At 46.0% G+C, this 18,955-nt stretch overlaps 1 protein-coding gene across 3 annotated transcripts in view; it reads left to right on the forward strand.

The window, feature by feature from the left end:
• ADCK1 (aarF domain containing kinase 1) overlaps positions 1-18,955 on the forward strand; it is a 232,383-nt gene that overhangs the window by 111,038 nt on the left and 102,390 nt on the right. For 2 of the 3 annotated variants that reach the window (XR_010025105.1, XM_063118921.1), the window contains exons 8-10: positions 13,381-13,530; positions 15,247-15,444; positions 17,614-17,807. Coding sequence is in view for 2 of the 3 variants with exons in the window: in XM_063118921.1 (XP_062974991.1) it covers positions 13,381-13,530; positions 15,247-15,444; positions 17,614-17,807 (542 nt within the window). In the remaining variant the exon portion in view is untranslated. The remainder of the gene's footprint in view (positions 1-13,380; positions 13,531-15,246; positions 15,445-17,613; positions 17,808-18,955) is intronic. The other variant, XM_063118923.1, reaches the window with a different exon arrangement.

An 18,955-nucleotide genomic window follows, 5' to 3' on the forward strand; every position in this document is an offset into this window, starting at 1 on the left:
GGTGGTGGTGGCCGGAGAAGGGGCTTACGAGGCAACGTTAGCTTTCGGGTGCCCTCCTCCTGGCCTCTTTGAAGCATGGCTTCCAGCAGAGAGGCTCCCAGCAGTGATTCTTTTTCACTCCGGTTGCCATGGGAGGCAGCAGCGGGGCAGCCAGAGGGCAGCTGGAGGACCACTCCCACTGCATCTGGATCCCTACTCAGTGCTCCCCTCAATTCAGCACTTATTGCTTGAGACATTAGGGTTTGCCTGAGCACACCCAGCACACCTATGAAGATGGGTGGGCCACATCTCAGAGTCAGGAGGACAATTCTCCTCAAGAATTTTTTGGGGGTCACATCTCTGCTCCCCACTGTTGCTGTGCTGCCAAAATTTGATGACACAACTGTGGCACTCCCCCCCCGCCCCCCAATATTGCTGTGAGGTAATATTGCTGTAAGGCATACAGGAAGTGCATACCTTGTTTTAAAGCAAAATTGTGCTCAGGGAAGTTTCAGGAGCATGATTTTGCTTTAAAACAAGGCATGCATCGGGTTTGTTGCTGCCACAGCAAATTCAGCAGTGGCAGTGGGATGTGTGTAGCGGGGGCACCAAAAAGGCCAGGGGTGGTGCATGTGGCTCATGGGATGGATGTTACCCACTCCAGCTGTAAGAGGTCAGGCACACATTGAGAGAGTGCAGAACTACATTTCTGATCAGGAGTCAAGGTCTGGATCACTGTAGTCTCAGGATTCTTCCACCCCATTTCACTTCATTTCATTTATTATGTTCCTGTACCGCCACATAGCCAAAGCTTTCTGGGCACAAAAATTAAAAACCATTAAAATACATTATATAAAATATAAAACCATTCATATAAAGACGTAAAACAGAGAGTATACACAATCTATATCTAAAACAATTTAAAACAATCAGCCAGAGACAATCTGGGACTTGATAAAAAATACTTGTTATATGCTGCCAAATTCCTGAGAGATGAGGGTAGTTTTAAGCTGGTGCCAAAAAGATATCAATATTGGTGCCTGCTGGGCCTTGTCAGGAAGATGATTCCATAAATGGGGAGCCACCACCGAGAAGGCCCTCTCGTTTATTACCACCCTCCAGAGGGGGACCTTGGTGGATGGTTAATGCCGGGAGAGGTATTCCATCAGGAACTGTGGTCCCACTGGTGTATATAGGCTTACTGCCTCGAATACTGAAGATAGCAGATAATCATGAGGGCTAGTAACCATTGATAGCCTTCTCCTTCAGGAATTTATCCAAACCCCTGTTAAAGCCATCCAAATTGGTGGCCCTCACTACATCTTGTGGTAGTGAATTCCATAATTTAACTATGTGCTGTGTGAAGAAGTACTTCCTCTTATTTGTCCTGAATCTCCCACCAATCAGCTCCATGGGATGACCCCGGGTTCTAGTATTTTGATAGAGGGAGAAAAATGTCTCCCTACCCACCTTCTCCACACCATGCATAATTTTGTACACCTCTATCATGTCTCCCCTTAGCCTCCTTTTTTCCAAGCTAAACAATCCCAGCTGTTGTAACCTTCCCTCATAGGCGACATGCTCTGCATTGTATTAACTATCTTCCTAGAAAGCAAATCCTCCATGTTTTCTGTTAGTGCTATGGGTTTCTATGCTCTCTTTAACAAGAGATGTTGGAGAGTTGTAATAATGAACATGATGTGTTGTCCAGCCCCTTGCATCTTACAGTGCCTTTGCTAATTTCACACCAATGTGACTGGGGACCTGCAGTGGCAAGATTTTTTTTAAAAAACAAACAAACCACATTCGCTAATCCAATTAACCTTCGATTAAAGTTCCAAAATCGATGCTATTCTTTTGGCCTGAGGAGGTAATATTGAGCCCTGAGAAATGAGCTACATTACGACCTTTACTTTTAATGAGATCAATAGAAGTTAGTGTCGCCATCTCTTAAAATAATTGGCAAATATTATGGCCAAATTAGGGCCAACAGCTAGTACCTGTTCTAAATTGAAAGAGACAGGAATAAATAGAGGATGGGCACAACAGGATCCTGTCTGAAACAACAGATTCCATGTAAGACTTTCCATTAGTCAATGGAGAGGTGAAGTCCTCAAAGCACAAATTCCGTACCAAAGGTGGGCAACTTGCAAATACCTCCAAGTGATCATAGAATCATAGAATAGTAGAGTTGGAAGGCGCCTACATGGCCATCGAGTCCAACCCCCTGCTCAACGTTGGAATCCACCTCAAAGCCTTCCTGACAGATGGTTGTCCAGCTGCCTCTTGAATGTCTCTAGTGTGGGAGAGTCCACGACCTCCCTAGGGAATTGGTTCCATTGTCGTACTGCTCTAACAGTCACAAAGTTTTTCCTGATGTCCAGCCGGAATCTGGCTTCCTGATAATAGAGCATTGCTGCCCATGATACCAGGTTAGAATCTCAGCTTTCATTTCTAGCCTTCAGTGTTTTGGGCTAAGCAATGGGACACTGGCTCCACAACTGAACCATTTACGTAATCTGCTAAAACTAATAGATGGTTTCCTTTGAAGAGGTGGTGTCTCTGAAGTAGTCTGAACACAATTATTTCTCTGCAAGGGCTCTGCTTGTACTCTCTGAGAACTGGAGGACACCTTGGTGTTACCTGAGCCACCATAGGCCTTGGATCACCAAAAGAATTCAAGTTTTTTTTTCTGTGACACCTTTCTGACGTTTGTTAGTGGCAGAGTAACAAAGGAGTATAAGGAAGCCAGATTCCAGCTGGACATCAGAAAAAACTTCCTGACTGTTAGAACAGTACGACAATGGAATCAGCTACCTAGGGAGGTTGTGGGCTCTCCCACACTAGAGGCATTCAGGAGGCAGCTGGACATCCATCTGTCAGGAATGCTTTAGGTGGATTCCTGCATTGAGCAGGGGGTTGGGCTCGATGGCCTTGTAGGCCCCTTCCAACTCTGCTATTCTATGATTCTATGAGGAGTCACACTAGAGATGTACAAAACTATCCATGGTGTGGAGAATGTGGATAGGAAGACATTTTTCTCCCATTCCCATAATACTAGAACCTGGGGTCATCCCAATGGCTACCAGTCCTGATGGCTATGTGCTATCTCCAGTATTTGAGGCAGTAAGCCTATATACACCAGTTGCTGGGGAACATGGGTGGGAGGGCGCTGTTGCATCGTGTCCTGCTCATGGGTCCCTGGTCGACAGCTGGTTGGCCACTCTGTGAACAGAGTGCTGGACTAGAGTGAACTTCAAGGTGGAATTTGAAGAACCCTAAGCAGCTCTGGTTTTGCTGATTCACACATCCTTGTCCCTATGACAGATTCCACAAGGAAAGCAGACCCATTTTACAACTACATGGTTCCTCTCCATGCCCCAAACACAAAATACCTTGCAGAGCACCTTCTCTCTTACCAACCTGCCCGATCACTGAGGTCATTGGAAGGCATGTTCCTGGTGGTTCCACATGGACCCATGGCCCGATTGGAGTACACCAGGAGAAGAGCTTTAGTGTGGTGTCCCCTTCTCTTTGGGACTCCCTGCCCCTGGAGGACAGTCAGGCACCAACACTAGGCTGCTTCTAGCACCTCCTGAAAACAACTTTATTTCCAGAAGTCTGCCTCAACTGACTAGCCACTGTTTTACTGGTCCTTTATTTAAAATTGAACAATTTGAATTTGCTTTTTAAAATCATCTTTCTTTTTAGTGTTTATACCTATGTTCACCACTCTGGAATCTTTTTTAGATATTGAGCAGTATAGAAATGTTGTAAATGAATAAACAATAAATAAAAGCATTTTTTTTCTGGGGCCTCACTTGTTTTATTTTATTCTTTACTATTTTGGGGGGATTTGTGCAGTCCCGACATGTAAGTACCTGGCTTGGATATTTTTCCGCTCAAGTCTACTGACGGGGTTTTGCCACACTTGCTCCTGCTTGATTTAACATTATTTATTTGACTGCCATGTCATCTCATCTGGAATAGAGGTCAGCAGCACTAGGAGATAAGTTCCCTGGAACACTGGTGGGTCCAACAATCATCCTGATGGGCAAAGAAACTGTGGCAGGCTGGTGTTTATTTGACAAGGTATCTAGACAAAAGATTTAAATGGGTTTAGCAGGCATTTCTTTCCGCTAAGGAACATCAGGAACTGTAATTATGTGTGGGGGTATGGGGAGAAATCACTAATAGATCATTCTCAGCATCCCCGCCACATTACATTTACCAGGTCTTTGGGGGAAGCCATGACTGTTAAACTGGTCATATAAACAATATTTATTTATTTATTGCATTTGTATACTGCTCCATATCCGAAGCTCTCTGGGCAGTTCACATAAGATAAAAATACTTAAAAGCAATATACAAAAATGAAAAACTACAAAAACATGCAAAATGCACATACATTTAAAACCACTATAACAACTTTACAAACGATGAGCCAAAAAACAGACCCAGGCTCATTACATATTGCTAAATGCCTTGGAGAAGAGAAAGGTCTTGACCTGGTGCCAAAAAGATGACAATGTCAGTGCCAGGCGGGCCTCGTCAGGGAGATTGTTCCACAGTTGGGGGGCCACCACAGAGAAGGCCCTCTCTCTTGTTGCCACCCGCCGAGCTTCCCTCAGAGGACCTTAGATGTTGAACGTAGTGTTTGGGTAGGTTCATGTCGGGAAGGCATTCCGTCAGGTATTGTGGTCCCAAGCTGTGCAAGGCTTTATAGGTTAAAACCAGCACCTTGAATTGGGTTGCAGCCAATGCAAGCGGGCCAGATGTTTGCAGTGGAGGTGGGGGTGTGAGAAGGGGATGTAAAGAGGGGTAAAAAAACCCCACACACCCAGGTTCCCCAATTTATTTTTCGACTACTGTGTCCTCAGTTCGCAGCATCCCTAGCTTCTGCTTTGATCTCAATATACATGGAACTTAAGCTTTCTTGCTGAGTGCTGATTGGCCGATTGGTCCAGAAAATTAAATGTTGCAGCTGCTGTTCTCTAATTAAATGAGCATTCATCCTGTCATTAATACAGTGTAATATTTTGACATTTATCTTTTTTTCCCCCCATTGGATTTTGTTCATGCTTGAAGGCAAACTCAAAAGAGGCAAATGCAGCCAGAGTAAAGTTCTGAGTGATATTTCACTGGAAATTGTTATTCTCCCATCTCTGGCAGGCAGAGATTCACAATTTGTTGCAGGTTTGCTAGCGCTTTGGCCATAGGCTCTCATGCAAATGCATAATTACTTGTGCACAGTCTAGAAGCAAGCATACACAGCTACATTGGCATACATAAAGACTTTTATAATCTCTAGGGTGACCATGTGGAAAAGAGGACAGGGCACCCATACCTTTAACACTTGTATAGAGAATGGAAGTTCAGCAGGTGTCATTTATATGCATGCAGCACCTGGTGAAATTCCCTCTTCATCACAACAGTTAAAGCTGCAGGAGCTACACTAGAGTGACCAGGTACAAAAGAGGGCAGGGCTTCTGCAGCTTTAACTGTTGTGATGAAGAGGGAATTTCACCAGGTGCTGCATGCATACAACTGTTTAAGGCCTCAGCTACACCTTGAGGCCTTCTGGGACAGGGAAGATGGGGAGGATCCCAGGCTTACCTGCTTCTGGGATTGTCCCCCTGTGTCTAAACAGCAGTGCGTCATCCCAGAAGTCAAGAGGGATATTCCTGGTGCGGCGTTTGTTCCCCCGCACCCCACATTGCAGCCGTGATCTGGGGGAAACGTAAGTTTTTTAAGAACTCGGCACCCCAGCATGCCAAGACCCATCCTGGGATGGCGAAAATGCTGCCCCCCACCCCCGATGGGTATGGAGTTGTATGGTAGGGGTCCATGCCCATCAGGGGTAGGGGGACAGCACAGCTCCATGCCCTTTTGAAGAGTCCCGCTACTCACAGGGAGGAGGGACCGCTTGCCACACTGCCAGCAGTCTTTGGGGTTGTCCCAGGACTGCATGAAAAATCGGGAAAACCACAATCCCAGTTATCCTGGGACAACTGAGAGGTCGTCCCCAGTTGACTCCAGGATCCTTAGTGCATCAGCTGGATGCACAAGGATGACCTTGAGCTGATCCCGGGATAACTGGCAGTTGTAGATTAGGCCTAAGATACAGGAGCCCTATCCTCCTTTTCATATGGTCACCCTAATCATCTCTCTCTCTGTCTTTTACACACACACACACACACACACACACACACACTCTCTCTCTCCTCACCTTGATCAGGGAAATTCACAGGGAGAGCTGGGCAGCATGCAAAGTCTGGGTGATATATATGCTGCCTCGCCACACACTGGGCACAGATAGCTCCTCTTATTATCACTGCTTTGTGATTAATGTTGATGAACCCATTTACATTTCTGCCAGTGCTCTTGCTGCCGCCTGGCTCCAATGTGCTGAGAATCCCAGCAAGCTGGCTGCTTTCTGGGATGCTGCACAGGTAGGGGATGGGGAGGTGTCTGAGCAATGTCTTTTTGGAGGGAAGGTACACTCCCCCACCCCAGTTGCCCCAGAAGGCCTTCACAGGCCTCAGCAGTGAAGATGGTGGCTTTGAAGGAGGGATAAAAACAGATATTGAAGTGGGAAGTTCACATGAGGGCACCAGTCTTGCAGAGGGATTCCTTCCCTTCAGGCATTGGGTCTCTCACTTCCTGCTCTGAATTATAGTGGCTTCTGAATGTAGACGGTTTTCTGGCGTTCCATAAACAGTGCAAAGGATCTCAGCCTTAGTCCACGACATGTCTGCAATTTCAGTCCTAGGAACTCTCCTCTTAATCACACCAAAGCTGCTGCTCTTGCTGTTTTATCCACACATGCTTACTTATAGAAAAGCCCCCTGGGCCATTTTTCATCAACACACATTGGCCTGATTCCTAAACACATGTAGGGGAATCTAACATGGGAAATGACTCTTACAGGCCTGTATTGTAGCTTCACTGTTCTCCTTGCCCAACCCAACCCAGTCCAGCCTAGCTCAGCTCAGCCCAGGCTATCCTACTTAACTGACACTCCTGAGGTCAAGAGATCCATGCTAATTGGTTTAAAAAGACTGTTAATTGGTGGCTTCTGTGGACTAGAAACTGAATCCCTAAGGGCAGAGGCCTCTGTTGCTCACCCATTGTGGGAAACCCAGCAAAGAAGTAGAAATTTTTGCATTGCTTTTAGTTCCCCCTGGGGTTTCTGAAGCCTTGATTGACTCCCAGTATTTTGTGCTTGGTCAGCTTCAGTTCTGAATATTTAGTGGTATCCAGTGGGACACACCACTAGCACAATGTGGAGCTAACAATTCTTACAGGGCCAGGTTAGCAGAGCATGCAGCTTCGCTGACTTGTCCCAATCTGAAAACTACCGTTTCCAGTCCTTTCTAGGGTTACTTTAAGAAGATCTATTTCCCCATTGCGTTGAGTCCCACTGGGACAATGTAATGAGTGGGAGTGCAGTGGCAGTATTGGATACTGCCTATTAAAGAGAAACAACCAGGTCCCTGGTTGTCCCCCTTTAATTGGCACTGAAAATAGTATATCTTGGTGTCAGGTTAGAAAGTGAAATGGAAGAATCTGTCCTTGAGTATAGGTTGCTCTGCTGAAGAATGATGGCCATGGAAACCCAGTGAGTTCATGTGGAATACTTGCCAGGATTGTTGGGTTTCCCCATTCCCCCACTGTGGACAAGACTTAGAACACAACCAACATTCTACAGCAGCTCTCTGTTACAGAGGAAGATCTGTAGTTGGGGACAAGCTGCTATTATGAGTACCTTCTCCCTTACCAGCCTGGCCGGTAACTAGTTCATCAGATGAGGCACTCTTGGTGGGGCCACATAGACCTCCGGTCTGTTTGGAGTCTACTCAGAGAAGAGCCTTCAGTGTATCTTCCTATCCTGGGAACTCCCTGCCTGTTGATGTCAGGGAGGCACTATCATCATTTCATTTTCTGCACCTGCTGAAGACATTTTTATTTAAATGAGCCTGCCTTGTTTAACCAGCCATGGTTTTATTCGCAGAATTAACCATTTTAACTCTGTATTTTGATTCTTCTTTCTTCTTCCTTTTTATTGTTCACCGACCAGGAAATTTATTATATGTAGAACAAGCAGTATAAAAATCCTGTAACCTAAATAAATAAACATCTGGTCTTCTCACCGATGAGTCTATAATAAGCTTCCAAAGAACATCAAGATCCCCTGGAATGCCATCTGAAAACCAACAGACTGATTCATTGGTTTCCTTCCAGTTTGACTCTGTCCAAATGTTTCAAACACTGTCATTCCACACACACACCCTACATTTTTAGGAAGTAATTTCAAAAACTTGTCCACGGGGGGTGGGGTGGGGAGAGCTTCAGCTATTGGGCGGTATAGAAATGCAATAAATAAATAAACCTCCCACCACTATCACCATGCCAGAATAGCATGTCAACGTAATGACTGCAGTCTTTTGAGTTTTTTGAAACATAATTCCATGTGATGAAAGCTCACGGTTCACATCATCTCCCCTTCTATTATGTTTGCTATGTTTGTTTGTAAACATGTGTTGGCTTCCTGTTTGGATCACGGGTTATGTGGGTGGGAGAGGGTGAAGGTTGATGTGGGGGCACTCAATGTGTTGTTGTAGTCTTCGGTTTTGTTTGTGTGTGTTTTGTATGAAAATGAGGGATGTTTTATTAAACTTTAAATTAAAAAGCAAAATATTTTAAAATAACCTGACTGACGAATAAGAGCAGTGGGTTCAGCGTGGCACCTGCTGCGATGAAAGTAATATGCAAAATTAACGGCAGCCCTCTGGCACATGCTACGTTCCTGACCCTGACGTATTCCGTGTGCGTGGGGCAGGGTGGGTGCCTGTGAATGCTTGCTTGAGGAGGAGGTCTTTGCAAAGTTCTCTGGACTCTGCCTTCCCTATGGGAATGTCGGGCACATGGCCCGCTGCTGGGGCGTGCGTGGAATCTCCCTCCCTTTCCTGACACAGTTTTATAGTTTGTTGCTCATACTGCGTGTTTGGCGATGTGTCAGGGATCATTTATAATAATCGCCTTTTAATTGCCTCTTGGAAGGCCTGCTGTGGGGCTGTTTGTATCTTGCTGGGGGGAAGAGATTGTCAGGCAACAGCTTGTGTGTGTGTGTGTATGTGTGTACTCATGCTTCTGTGAGACTATTCTGTTGCATAAGTGAGGGATATGTATGTCCCAACTGTTAAAGGGTTTACTGACTCTGAACTGGCTTTTTCACTTTAATAAAATGGCGTGATAAGGAGGGGACTTGGGAGAGGGGTTGACAAAGGGTGTGTATGTGTGTTGAAATCACAAGCAGTGACAGAATGATTTAAACAGCCTCGTGGTGTCGCTTCATCTTTGCAGACATCATAAATCAGATTAACATCTAGTCGACCAAGGAGGTGTGGAGAGTGGAAAGAGCAAGGAAGGGACAGTGAGATACTCATATGTACTAGATGGGAAAAAATGCAGCCAGTGTCACAAAGGGATTGAAATATATATATTTAAAAGAACGTTTCCCACGGTTGGATGATGGCACCACATTGATTCAGAGTTAGTCAGGCCCAAAGGTTAATGGGTGGTAAGGGTGCAATTACGTGTTACGATAAACTTGCATCCGCTGTGGAAACTACTAGCAGTCTTGTGCTGAATTCTCCCTCCCTCTCCTTAATGTGTAACAAAACCATGTCCTGATATTGTTATACATTTTCCTGCCTATCCCATACCGCTGTTTTCAGTGGCAGCCCCATGTTTAGCGTACTGCTCACTTCTGCTCTGATTCTCCCTGGCAAAGAAGATCTGCAATCACTATTAAATCTTCGATTTGCCGCCCAGCGGAGCTTTTTAGAGTTGTCCGGGGGCTATTACATGCTGGCCCCAAGGACATGGTAGAATCATCTGAGGCCCGCTGTAATGAATTTGCCAGGCACTTCCAGAATAAAATCTTTTGCATCCGCCAGGACTTAGACTCCAGTGTTATAGCAGGTGAATCTAGTGAGGTGTCCAGAGTACAGTCTTGTCCTGTAATCTTGGATGAGTTTCAGTTGGTACAGCTCGAGGATGTTGACAAGGTGCTTGGACAGGTCCGTGCAACCACCTCTGTACTGGATCCTTGCCCCTCTTGGCTAATAAAAGCTAGTAGGGATGGAACAGCCGGCTGGGCCAAGGAGGTGATTAATGCCTCTCTACGAGAGGGAGTGGTCCCAGACCGTCTGAAAGAGGCGGTAGTGAGACCACTCCTGAAGAAAACTTCCTTGGACCCAGAAAATCTTAGTAACTACAGGCCGGTAGCAAATGTTCCATTCCTGGGCAAGGTCCTTGAGCGGGTGGTGACGGGCCAGCTCCAGACACTTTTGGATGAGACTGATTATCTGGATCCATTTCAGTCGGGTTTCAGGCCTGGCTTTGGCATGGAAACAGCCTTGGTCGCCCTGTATGATGACCTATGTCGGGAGAAAGACAGGGGGAGTGTGACTCTGTTGATTCTCCTTGATCTCTCAGCGGCTTTCGATACCATCGACCATGGTATCCTTCTGGAACGTCTGGCTGAGTTGGGAGTGGGGGGCACTGCATTGCAGTGGTTCCGCTCCTACTTAGCAGGACGGCTCCAGAAGGTGGTGCTTGGGGGACATTGCTCGGCCCCGTGGACTCTCTAGTATGGGGTTCCGCAGGGGTCGGTCTTGTCCCCCATGCTGTTTAACATGTACATGAAACCGGAGTTTTGGAGTGCGTTGTCGTCAGTACGCTGATGACACGCAGCTCTACTGCTCCTTTTCATCCTCATCAGGTGTGGCTGTGGATGTGCTGAACCGGTGCTTGGCTGCGACAATGGACTGGATGAGGGCTAATAAACTGAAACTCAATCCAGACAAGACTGAGATGCTGCTGGTGGGCGGTTCCTCTGATCGGATGGGGGGTGTTCAACCAGTTCTGGATGGGGTTGCACTCCCCTTGAAGGAGCAGGTTCATAGCTTGGGGGTTCTCCTAGAACCATCTTTGTCACTTGAGGCTCAGGTGGCCTCGGTGGCACGGAGTGCTTTCTACCAACTTCGGTTGTTGGCCCAGCTACGCCCCTATCTGGACAGAGATAACCTAGCTTCAGTTGTCCATACTTTGGTAACTTCCAAATTAGATTACTGCAATGCCCTCTACATGGGGCAGCCTTTGAATATGGTCCGGAAGCTGCAGCTTGTGCAAAATGCGGCGGCCAGATTGATAGCAGGGAGGTTTGAGCATATAACACCGATTCTGGCCCGCTTGCATTGGCTGCCTATATGTTTCCGAGCCCAATTCAAGGTGCTGGTCTTAACCTATAAAGCCCTACATGGCTTGGGACCGCAATACCTGATGGAACACCTCTCCCGATATGAACCTACCCGTACACTGTGCTCAACATCTAAGGTCCTCCTCCGAGTGCCTACTCCGAGGGAAGCGCGGAGGATGGCGACAAGGGAGAGGGCCTTCTCAGTGGTTGCCCCCCGACTGTGGAATGATATTCCCGATGAGGCTTGCCTGGCGCCAACGTTGTTATCTTTTCAGCGCCAGGTCAAGACTTTTCTCTTCTCCCAGGCATTTTAACAGCATTTAACAACGTTAAGTTTGTTTTTAATGGACCCCAGAATTGTTGTTTTTAAATGGATACTGTTGTTTTTATACTGTTTTTATGTTTTTTTAAATTTTTGTATACTTTTAATGTTTACCATTCTTAATTGTTGTAAACCGCCCAGAGAGCTTCGGCTGTGGGGCAGTATATAAATGTAATAAAATAAATAAATAAATAAATAAATAAATAAATAATGTGTATCTTTAAAATATCGACTACTCACTAGAATGGGGAAAAAATGTACCCAGCACATCATTCAATCAAAATAAGCTGGTTTCCTGATTATCATTTGTTTTAAAAATGACTGTTTCCTGCATTATATGCCATATGAATTGTATTCACCTTATAATAAAGGCAAAATAGTGTTCTCCCAGCATGTATGAGGGCACACTATGGCTTCTGTGGATCGACATCCACTGAAATACAAGCTGAAAGATGGATGCACTTCCTTTGTCTCCACTGAGGGCCACTTCCATAAAAACCTTTTTGAGGTGTACACCTAAGCTGTATTTGTGCATCATACAGGGACACACTGCAGCTCTTTCTGGAGTGTACACTCCACAAGAAAGCCAGAGTTACCTCTGCATAATATATAAAACGTCCTTCAAGTGGGCATTTCAGCTATGCTTTTCACAATCCTCCTTTCCACCTCCTTGGCTTCCCATTAATTCCTTGACTTGCTTGGAAGTTCCCTCTGAATCTATTCTTGGTATTGTATCTCATCCAGGAAATGCATCCAACTTTGCTGCAGGTCTCCTTGGCTCCCTGTGCCCTTCTCCAGAATGACTCCAATCCAGGAGTGCAGAGCCTCTTTTAGCCCAAGGGCTGAATTTATAAGCGTGCACAGCACATTTCATTAGGGTGTACACCCAGGGAATTATTTCTTTTTAAAAGGTGAACATTTATTGAACACTCTGTCGTAAGTCTCATAAGCTCCAGCAGAGGCCTAGTGGCTGAAGGGGTGCAGCTCCCAGCAGAGAGATTCCTTTTTGGTCCTTCTGCCGGGAGCAACGGCGCTCTCTAAGGGGCAGCAGTTCTTCAGTGCAGTGGCAGAGATGCTGGAGAGCAGCCAGAGAACCATTCCCCCAGAATGGTCCCCCGCTTAATTCAGCACTTATTACTCAAGACATTAGGGTGTGCCTGGGCACACCAGGCACACCCCATGCACACTCCTATGGCTGAATTTCAATTTCAGAGGCATGTTTGGGGGTTGCATTCCAGTGGTGGGTGAGGCTGAAGGCAAAGGGACAGGGCCAAAGGCAAAAGGGTTGGAATCAAATATACCAAAAAAGTGTCAGTGTATTTTAGCTCTCACTGCCAGAAACTAAGTCTCAAGAAAGGAATTTAAATCTTTTAGAATGGGGAAAAAACCATGCTAAAGCTGGGGAACCACCAAACCGTTGGGGAAGGGGGGGAATACGAACCACCTGGTGACATGGAGAATGGGGCATAGCCATCTAGGGAACCCTGGATTTCTCCCCCATGCCTGAGATTCAACACACCTGCTCTACTTTTATACAGGCAAACAATCCACTTTGTACACTTCCCATCCTGCCTTGGAGAGGCCCTCAAAATGCTTTCCCTATAGACTTGCACCCATGTTAAATCTTGAATGCTCTCACATTCTCTTTCTGGAGCCATCGGAATATAATAAGCAGTTGTTTGTCTGCCATGCCAGTAGGAGGCTCCTTGCTTCCCATGGTTACTGTTACCTGGCACGTGGGCTTCCCTGCCCTTAGTGGTGTTGCTTGCTAGGGCCTTGTCTCAGACCATGCCTCCCTCTTTTCTCTCCTCAGATCTCTCGCAACCTGGGGAAGTTATACAGTGAAATGATCTTTGTCAATGGCTTCGTGCACTGTGATCCACACCCAGGCAATGTGTTAGTGAGGAAGTGCCCAACTACGGGCAAGGCACACATTATACTTCTGGACCATGGACTCTATCAGGTAAGCTGAGGGCAGGGTGAGGGGATTGGGAGAGAGCTAGGGCCAGATGTACCAGAAAGCAACCATGGGTTGGAGATTAGGGTGGAACACTGTCAGGAAGCACTGGCAAGCTACTTCCTTTCTCAGTAAGGTTTTGGTGTCTCTGTTTTTCCTGCTCAGGAACACAAAAGGCTGAAGAGAAGATGCAGCAAGAAACAACTAGGGAAAGGAACCCAGGGAGGCTGGGGTTGTCAGGCTGGGGCTAAATTCAGCTTAAGAGCCAAATTGGACCCAGACATTGGGAATCACATGTGAGCAGTGGATGGGGTCATTGACCATATGGAAAGGAGGACAAGGCTCCTGTGTCTTTAACAGATACAAAAGAGGGTAGGGCTCCTGCAGCTTTAACTGTTGTGATGAAGAGGGAATTTCATCAGGTGCCCCATGCATACAAATGTCACCTGCTGAAATCCCCTTTTCTATGAAACTGTTAAAGATATAAGAGCCCTGTCCTCCTTTCCATATGGTCACCCTAGGCATTGTTTTTAAATGGATATTGTCTGTTTTTGTTTGTATTTTATGCTTTTTATGGTTTAAAATTTTGTATATTTCTTTTTAATGTTTGCTGTTTTTAACTTTTGTAAACCGCGTGGAGAGCTTCGGCTAATGCAATAAATAAATAAATAATTGTCCAATGTGAGTTGAGCCACTGTTGGCATCTGTGATGTAACAGACCCTTATACTAGGGCCCGTCACATATAGCCTTCTCAGGCCAAGCACCACCACTTGAAAACCTGAGGGAGGGTTAATTAAGACCTTTCCCCTAGCTACGAGGGAAACAGGTTTAACATAGGATCTCTCAAAATATACTGTGGGAATACTCTGATGTGGGTGTTTAATAACTGTAAGACAGGTAAATAATGCCAAGCTGACACATGGTATTTGGTAGCTAACAAAATAAAAATAAGTTTATTGTTGTTTAAAAGCTTTAAGTCAAAATATAATACTTTCAATCCTGCCTGATCTAACTCTCCACACACCAACCACTTCACTCTCTTCACACCAATCCTAAGTCCCTAGAATCCAAACTCTTCTTTCTCTACAACTAAACAACTCTCCTCACACACATTCAAACTCACACCCCACAAACTCCCAACACTCCTTATATACTCTTTCCCCTCCCACCTATTACATCATAAACCATACCCACTCATTTCTAACATTCCATACTTACCAGACTTACTAATCTAGACATATACAAGATACTCAATTGTGGGGGTAACGCCACAGCATCCCTCTCATATTTCACACAAACACACCCCATACATACACTTCCCAGCCTCATCTCCACAGCTGGCCCATGCAGTTCAGCTGAGAGGGGCATTTCCTCTGACAGTGCTGAGAGAGGCTCACTTTCTCAGCACTGAGCAGGGGCAAGGGCTGATAATCCCTTGCCCCTGTTCAGGTATGAGCTCCAGGACTCAGCAAGGAGGGCACCATCTTAATATGTCATCTGACGTGCAAGGCCAGTCTAGGGATACAGGTGCCGTCCACAAGTGTTCCCATCAGAGTAGTAGCCAGTTGCCTCTTTGTGAATTAAAAGTCTCAGGCTTCTCCATTTTTCATTCATAACTGCCAAACCCCTGCTGCTTACCCAAAAGTCCTGTGTTGTCCAGCCATGATGTCACTTTTGGATTGATTTCCTCTGAAACCATAAAAACCCTCCTTCCTATTAAGGTCCTGACAGACAACTTCCGCTTGGACTATTGTCGGCTTTGGCAGGCCCTGATCAAGGCTGATATGAAGCGGATCCAAAAATACAGCCGGCAACTGGGAGCCGGTGACCTGTATCCCCTCTTTGCTTGCATGCTCACTGCCAGGTCCTGGGAATCAGTCAACAGGGGCATCAACCAGTTACCAGTCACAAGGAAAGAGGTAATTTTTTTTGGTTATTATTGCCTCACAGTTTAACATGAATAATAAATAGGGATGCTGCTGCACCAAGAACACCAAGGTGACCCAGAGGTGGCTCTAGATTTGGGGCAAATGGAATGGTGACCCTCTGCCTCTCCCCCACTCACTTGTGGCAGAGAACTCCCCCCACAGCCAGGTACCATTGCTCCAATGCACAGCAAGCAGCTGCTGATTGCCACGTGTGATCTCCTGCCCTCCTCCGACAATCTTAGCAGAATATTGGGCGCCCTCAGCCCCACTGAGCACTATCTGCTGGTACCTGAACTAAGGCCTGCATGGGAAGCTGCCATATATCAAGTCCATCTAGCTCAGTATTGACTGGCAGTGGCTGTTCAGGCAGGAGATTTTCGGAGCCCTAGCTGGAGGTGCAGAGGATCAAACCTGGGTCTGTTTGCATGCAGAGCATGTGCTCTACCACATTGTGCTATATTTTCAATAAAATCATGTAGGGATATTGTGTGGGTGAGTCTATGGGTCTTAAGAGGGAGGGACAACACTCAGTGGTAGAGCACGTCTGTTACATGCAGAAGGTTCCAGGTTCAGTGCTTGGCATTTCCTATTAAAATAATCTAAGGGTCAAATTTCTGTTGTCCCTTAACCAGGGATTTAAAGGCCCGCTTCCCCGGCGCGTTAATAGCCAATCAAACACATGAGGCTGGAGAATACACTTAATCCATTTACTTCTGATACTGCAGTATGGGGGTGCTCTCCGGTTCCACAAGATGGAGGAGGCACTCCGAACAAAGGAATCTCACAGTATATATAGGCCTTGACTACAAGAGGGTGTTAGTCTCTTTCTAACCCTTCTATTGGTCAGTTCTGGATTAGCAAGTTAAGTTACATTCAATTTTCAAGTTAAGGTGCACAATCTCAACGAGTCATAGGTTACATTCAATGCTCTATTGGTTGAAAGTTTTTCTTTTTGTCTGATGTCTATTATTAAGGAATGCAAATCTGGCATATAGCTATATGTGTAGCCACCCTTTGGCAGAGAAGCCATCTTTAACCCTTGGCACATTACATTCATTAGAGAGATGAAACCTCTCCCTGGGGCCATCATTACTATGTTAATTGTGTGAGATAAAGCTAAAGCTTATGTTTTCTTCACCTTCTGTAGTGTAAGTATGCGTGGCCCCAAATTGGTTCAAGACTGCCATGCATTGGAGGTTTAAACCTCCCCCACCCCATTTGCGTCTCAAAATACCCCCTGCATGGAGTGTAAATAAATAAATAAAAATGCTCCACTTCCCCCCTCTTTTTTTAACCCTGTGGGGGAAGGGGGGATTTTGAGAAGCAAACGGTGGGGTAGGGGAAGGTTTAAGCCTCCCCTCCCAATACATGGCGGTCCCAATCTGAATTGGGTTTTAATTACTATATAACATACATAACATGTAGTTTCACCCTTGGTTGACAGGTTTAAGCAAGATGCTGGGAGTTGTAGGCCAATACATCTGGAGGTTACCAGGTTGGGGGAAGGCCACTGTGACAAAATGGTTTTTTATTTTGTTGTTCATTTTCTTTAAATAAATGTTTGGTTGCAGGCTTGATTTGCTTTAACAAATCCTTTTTATTACAGGCAATGGTAAGTAGGGGGGAGGGGGGAGTTAGAATGTTGAGCTGTTTGAATGGTGTCCTCTGATTGGCTGTTTTATTTTCAGTTGAGAAGTGACAGAGAGTATAACTGTCACTGGGTTTTTCTTTGTGAGGTAAATAAGCTGGCTTTGAGAAGGATAGGATTAGGGAATCGGGGCTATAGATTTGAGGGGTGGTTAGCTTTCCCTAGGTTGTGGAGAGAGGTACATTTATTTTAACTCCATGAAACATATGTTTTATTAAAATACCTTTTCTCTTATCATTACAGTCTTAAATTTTGTTTTGTTATTTTAAAGCTACGCCTTGCTTGGTCTTATTAGTTGCCGAAGGTTTGTGTATCACACAAAAAGGTTTAAAGTTCCCTCCTTTAAAAGTAAGCGGGTGGTGGCAGCATAAGAGAGGTTGCTGATAGTGTCACAGAGGGTGGTGATGCCACACTGTCCTAGAACATGGCCCCAGACACCATCAGCACCCGTGCTTCCAATGTGAACTTTCCTCTTCCTTGTCTTCCATGCACCCCCAATCCGACCATGCCAGGATGTGGAAATCCGGAACAATGCCGCCACTTACCTACCTCAGATCACCAAGCTCCTCAACAATGTCCCTCGCCAGATGCTGCTGCTGCTGAAGACCAATGATTTACTGAGGGGCGTTGAGTCCGCCCTGCAAACGCGGGCCAGTGCCAGCTCCTTCCTCAACATGTCTCGCTGCTGCATACGGGCCGTTGCCACGTGAGTCCCCTTTACCCAGAAGGCAGGATCCAGGACTGCCATGTGGCTAGGCGATTCCTATCTCCTGCTACTCTTTGTGCCTGTTCAGAAAACAACTAAGAGTAGGGGTTAGGGAAGAATAAAAAAAAAACTTACAAAGCTAGTACAGCAAAGAACCCCAGCAGTCTTAAAAAAAATAAAATCTAGCTGATCTATCTTAGGGTGACCAACTGTCAGAATTTCCCTGGATTTGTCCTGGTTGGTATTCTATCCTGGGTGTCGGGAGGATTTTCTGTATTTTTCTATAATGCCCTGGAATGGCATGATTTCCCCTTTAAGGTCACCATTAGTGTGGCGGGGGAGAATGATACGCTTTCAGGAGGCCCATCATTCCCCCCATTGCTCCAATCAGCCCAACTCTTCCCCTCTCCTCTCCCAGGGATGATAGATCTTTCTTACCTCTCCAGCTGCAGCCTCTCCTTTCCAGCAGACTGGGCTGGTTTATGGCCTTGAGGCCAGATAAGAACTTCTCTGGCATCAAAGACTGAAGATATCTCCCCTCATCCTCCCTTCAGGTGTCCCGGGTGGTAAATCTTCTGTCCAGGTTCCCTCTTCCTCTAAACAATAAAATGCTAACTAAAACTACAGCCACATTCTTCAACCCTTTTATTCCCTCGGCTGCCCAGATTACAGGGCAGTCTATCTGATTATCACTGCTGCTTCACATAGTTAGCCCAAATTCGTGAATTGGTCTACATGGGGAGTTCTTCTGTGGGCCTCCCGTTGCTAGGTTGTGTCCCTGTCAGACAGGGGTGTTGAACCCCTTTCAACCTGAGGGCTGAATTCTGTTCTGGAGAAGCTCTCAAGGTGTGCCTTCCAGTGATGGGAGGGGCCAAAAGCAAAAGGGGCAGAGCCAGCATACCCCCTAATATCAGCATATGTAAGCTTAAAGCTTTTACTGCCAGTAGCTAAGCCTTAGAAGAGGCATTTCAACCTTTAAGAATGGGGTAAAATTTGACAAAAGCTGGGATACCACCAAATGATTGGTGGTTGAAGGAAAGAGAGTGGGGCCACCTGGGGAACCCCAGAGGGCCAGATTTGACCCTGGGGGCCTGAGGTTCTGGCCACTTACTTGCTGTAAGGTTTAATGCCTTCCTTTCTGTGTTTTA

Source organism: Elgaria multicarinata, chromosome 2, assembly GCF_023053635.1.
Source record: "Elgaria multicarinata webbii isolate HBS135686 ecotype San Diego chromosome 2, rElgMul1.1.pri, whole genome shotgun sequence".
Classification (NCBI taxonomy): domain Eukaryota; kingdom Metazoa; phylum Chordata; class Lepidosauria; order Squamata; family Anguidae; genus Elgaria; species Elgaria multicarinata.